Source organism: Panicum virgatum, chromosome 5N (genome assembly GCF_016808335.1).
Source record: "Panicum virgatum strain AP13 chromosome 5N, P.virgatum_v5, whole genome shotgun sequence".
Taxonomy (NCBI): Eukaryota; Viridiplantae; Streptophyta; class Magnoliopsida; order Poales; family Poaceae; genus Panicum; species Panicum virgatum.
Genome location: NC_053149.1, coordinates 3,890,260 through 3,894,863, shown reverse-complemented (window position 1 = coordinate 3,894,863; position 4,604 = coordinate 3,890,260). Strand labels below are relative to the sequence as shown.

The following is a 4,604-nucleotide window of genomic DNA, read 5'->3' as shown; positions in this document are numbered from 1 at the left end:
AGTACTTGGGCCTATTTATGCGCACCCTTTAGTGGGCTGTAAAAAAAAGAACTGGAAAATAAAAGCCCCGATGCCACTGTCAGCTCCACCAAACGATGAATCTTGTACTAAAAAACCCTAATGATGAGTCTTTAACTAAAAAAAGTAGGCACTGTCAGGCAGCTACATCATCCAGCTAACCTATGAAGCGGACTTTTCACTGGCAACCACAGTGCAACACAGCACCTCTGGTCGCAATCGCAACCCGGGCCTGGTTTAGATGCGAAAAATTTTAGGTATAAAATATTGTAGCAATTTTGTTTGTATTTAGTAATTATTATCCGATCATGGGTTAATTAGGTTCAAAAGATTCGTCTCGCAAATTACAAACAAACTGTGTAATTAGTTATTTTATTTAGTTACATTTAATATTCCATACGTGATGGAAAATCTTATAAAATTTTGAAATTTTAAAGGCATGTAAACAAGGGCCCGGTGCAGCCGCGCAGTTGCTGTCCAGTGTCCAGGGATGGCGAGCATTCTACGCATCTCAAGGCTACTTCTCCTGTCTCTCGAATAAAACACGTGGTTAGCACAGTGGCTTGGCTGCTGGTGCAGTGACGCAGTGGTGTATGAGCTTCCTTTCCCTTTTGTCACTTGGCCCGGTGTGTTTGGGAAAGACGGCGCAGCCAGCTTTAATGATCGTGTTGACCTTTAGTTAAGGGCTCGCCGATCCCGATTAACCAACCCTCGTCGCGCACCTGTAGCTAGGAGGAAATTCTTCCTCACTAATCACAACAGTTCATGCGCCTCCCTCCCGGCAGGTCACGTCATGTAACGCTCCGGATCGAACTGCTCTGCTGCTCCAACCTCACTGTCCTTCACATGACAAATTTGATATTTTTTTAAAGTAAAATGCACCGTGGGCACTGAACTTACATCGCTATGTTAAATAGGTCCATGAACTTAGAAACCAGACATCTAGCCCCTCAAACTTGCGAACCCGTTCACCCCAGGTCCAGCCCGATTTTAACACTTTTAACGATCTAGATTCTTGTAGTTTTGAGTTTTTACATTTGAAGTTGTTAAAATGTTGATAAAACAGTATAATGCATCAACGTCTTTCGCGTACTTAATATGCTGTTTTATACTGTTTTATCGACATCTTAACAACTTCAAATGTAAAAACTCAAAACTACAAGAATCTAGATCGTTAAAAGTGTTAAAATTTTGGTATACAAAGTGTCTTCATTTGACAACAAACAAAAAATATATTAATTTTCTAATGCGACAAGCAAAAGTACACGATTATTATGGTGCTGTAATTTTATATAATTTTTTGAGCACCTTAACATCTTCAAATGAAAAAAAAAATTCAAAACTAGAAAGCAGATCTCGTCGAGGGCTACAATTTTCATATAAAAATCATCTTCATCCGATGTCGTATCGAAGGGTTATGATTTTTCGAAAATTCAGCCGAAATAAATTAGAAAATGAAAAACAAAACCGCGATTACTGTAGCAAATCCGGGGTTACTGTAGTAAATCCCGGCCGCACAGTGACATGCAAGCCATGCAAAACCGGGCTGGACCTGAGGTGAACGGGTTCGCAAGTTCGAGGGGATAGATGTATGGTTTCTAAATTTATGTACCTATTTGACACAGTGCGCAAGTTCAGGTGCCCACGGTGTATTTTACTTTTTTTTTATTTTATCTACGTGTAAACTCAGTCAAACACTGGCGAGATCAGGCTCACCGACACTTCCCAATTCCCTATTGGCCTCATTGTGCCCCGCTTGCTTTGCCCATTACATTATGGCAAACTGAAAATTCAGACCAAAGCTTTGTTCCCTTCATCTGCAAATTGAATAATAATCAAACACAAATGGGGAGAGTACAATACTAGCACTACACTTGCATGTCACTACCAATTATACATTCGGATAATTTGGATTACATAGTTAAAGTAACAACAAATCATCAAATTGTACTTGCACTACCAACAAGAAGACGAAAAATAAGAAAAAGTACTAAAAAAAATGAACAAATCGTTCAAGCCTCACACTGCAGAAAGCGTAGCCTCCTTTCCTTTCGCTCCTCCCCTTCCCCGTCAACCAAATTTGGTAAAATTCAAACACAAAAATTTACAGCGACCGACGTTTGATTCCTGCTTCGGTTTCCTACTGGAGAAACTTCCTTCAATCGACGTGAAAATGGCAAAAACCACTTTTTTTTACCCGAAAATTTTTGCAATGCGGCCCCTAGGAGGTTGGCGACGTGACTAGAAGGTCCACTTCCAGATCTTGACTCGGATCCTGACCTGGCACACGCGCGCGACGGTGGCCGCCGGCGCGGGCGGCGCCGGCGCGTCGTCGACGGCCGCGGGCGCAGGCGCGGCCGCGGCGTCCTTCGCGAGCTTCTTCTTCTTCGCCGGCGGAGGCGGCGCGGGCGCGGTCACCTTGATGCCGTCGCAGTGGACCTGGATGCCAATCTTCTTGGTCTTGAGCCCGCCCACCTTGACGCCGGCCTTGGTCTCCAGGTCGACGGTGATGGGGAACTCGCCGGACTTCTTGATGTCGGAGCTGGCGGTGGGGTCGATCGCGAGGGCGGAGGCGGAGACGGTGGCCTTGATGACGGTGATGTTGCCGGCCTCGTGCGCGAACCCGGGCACGGAGGCCTCCCCGAGCGGGACGGCGTTGGCGGCGGTGGCGGCCGTGACGGTGAAGTCGTCGTAGAAGTAGACGAGCTTCTTGTTGGGGTTCTTGGCGGTGAGCGTCACGTCGATGGCGTCGGTGACCGCGGGCGCCGTGGCGGAGGAGGAGACGCTCAGCTTGGTGACGCGCGCCACGGTGAGCGTGAAGGCCGGGCGGTGCGGGCGGTACAGGAGGTAGAAGGCGCCCCCGACCACGGCGGCGATGAAGGCGAGGAGGAGGATGACGAGGACCGTCCAGAAGAAGCAGCAGCAGCAGCTGAACGGGCAGGAGCGCTCGCCGCGGCGGCGCTTGGCGGGCCCCTGCTGCGGGCGGTAGATTGGCCGCTGGTACATCTTGGGCGGGCCTCCGGCGCCGTTGCCGGCGGCGGCCGGGGGCTGCGGGGTGGGCTTGCCGTTGGAAGACATTGCCGCCGCCGCTCCGCTCAGCAAGCCGCGGGGGATGGGCGAGCTGCGGTTCTTGGAAGGCGCGGTGTCACTGCGACTCCGTGAGCTTGGCGGTGAGGTGTAATGGAGGAGAGAGATCTATAGGCGGAAGGGAAGACGAGGAGGAGGAGGTGGAGAAGGTGAGGGAAAAGGGACAGGGCACCTCACGGATGGTTCGACCTCACCAAATCATTTGTTGCTGGCTTGCTGCTGTTGCTGCCGCTTTTCCTTGTCCTTCTCTTCTTGTCTTGGCTCACCTCCTGATTGGTAGCAGGTATTTTTCCCGGGAATTTCTGTGCTTGGAGCCTTGATAAACCGGCGTATTTGCAGCTTAATCGCTGTACTATTATAGTATTGTACTGGCTACTGCAGTAGCATCAAGTTTGGTTGGGCAAGTCAACTCAGTGCTGATGCGCTGCCTTGTCAAGTTTTATTGGGTAAAATATCATCAGAATGAAAAACAGTTTGGTAAAACTGAAACATCGCCTTTGTTTCAAAAAAAAAAACTGAAACATCGCCGGAAGAAAATGGTTTGGTACAACTTGCCTTCAAATTTGCGTCCCAAAATCTTGATGACACACTCGAGCTGTTTCTTCAAGATCAACCTGTCGAAGTGCTGTCGTTTTTGTGTCTTTCAGAGTGCTCGGTAACAGGAGCAGCAACTTATCTCTGTACGAATTAAGCTTTCAAGGAGGGAGACACGGCACCAATGCTTGCTGCTGAAGCTAACACTACAAGCACCGAAGTGTGTCTTTCCCTCCAAAACTTAGGATTTGTTTAGTTTGCGAATTTTTTTGGATTTGGATACTGTAGTATTTTTGTTGTTATTTGGCAATTAATATCTAATCATGGGCTAATTAGGCTTAAAAGATTCGTCTCGTCATTGACAGTTGAACTGTATAATTAGTTAATTTATTGAACTGCATTTAATGTTTCATGTATGTGTCCGAAGATTCGATGTGATGGGTACTGTAGGAAAATTTTTGAGAACTAAACATGGCCTTAGTAAACTGTAGAATTGCAAAGTTTCTCTTAAGAAAATGAAAGAAAAAAAAGTAACCAAGTTTGACCTACAGAGCACAGAGCCTGATAGAAACTCCATGTGGAGCTGAACCAACAGCCCCATTCGTTCAAGTGAAGGAATCGAACAGTATTGCCAATTTGCCACGTGATTTGTGTCTAAGGCGGTGTTTAGACTACATGCAACACATCGAATATTTGGACACATACATGGAGTACTAAATAAAGTCTATTTACAAAACTTTTTGCATAAATGCGCTGTAAATCGTGAGACGAATCTAATGAGCCTACTTAATCCATGATTTGCAATAGTGATGCTACAATAACCATCTGCTAATTATAGATTAATTATGAATTAATTAGCATCATTAGATTCGTCTCGCGATTTATAATCCATCTGTGCAAAAAGTTTTTGTAAATAGACTTCATTTAGTCCTTCAAATTAGCAAGATTCCATGCCAAATTTTTTT

The 4,604-nt window shown here is 46.2% G+C and overlaps 1 protein-coding gene across 1 annotated transcript; it reads right to left on the bottom strand.

Moving 5' to 3' along the window:
- Positions 1–1,821: 1,821 nt before the first annotated feature.
- LOC120673877 (NDR1/HIN1-like protein 6) lies at positions 1,822–3,353 on the bottom strand. The gene has a single exon (XM_039954921.1). It carries the CDS (start codon positions 3,094–3,096, stop codon positions 2,260–2,262), a length of 837 nt encoding a protein of 278 aa, XP_039810855.1. The 5' UTR covers positions 3,097–3,353; the 3' UTR covers positions 1,822–2,259.
- Between the last annotated feature and the right edge of the window lie 1,251 nt (positions 3,354–4,604).

Bases quoted from the DNA above. Each gene is read 5' to 3' on its own strand.
- LOC120673877 (XM_039954921.1), bottom strand. From the start codon at position 3,096: ATGTCTTCCAACGGCAAGCCCACCCCGCAGCCCCCGGCCGCCGCCGGC.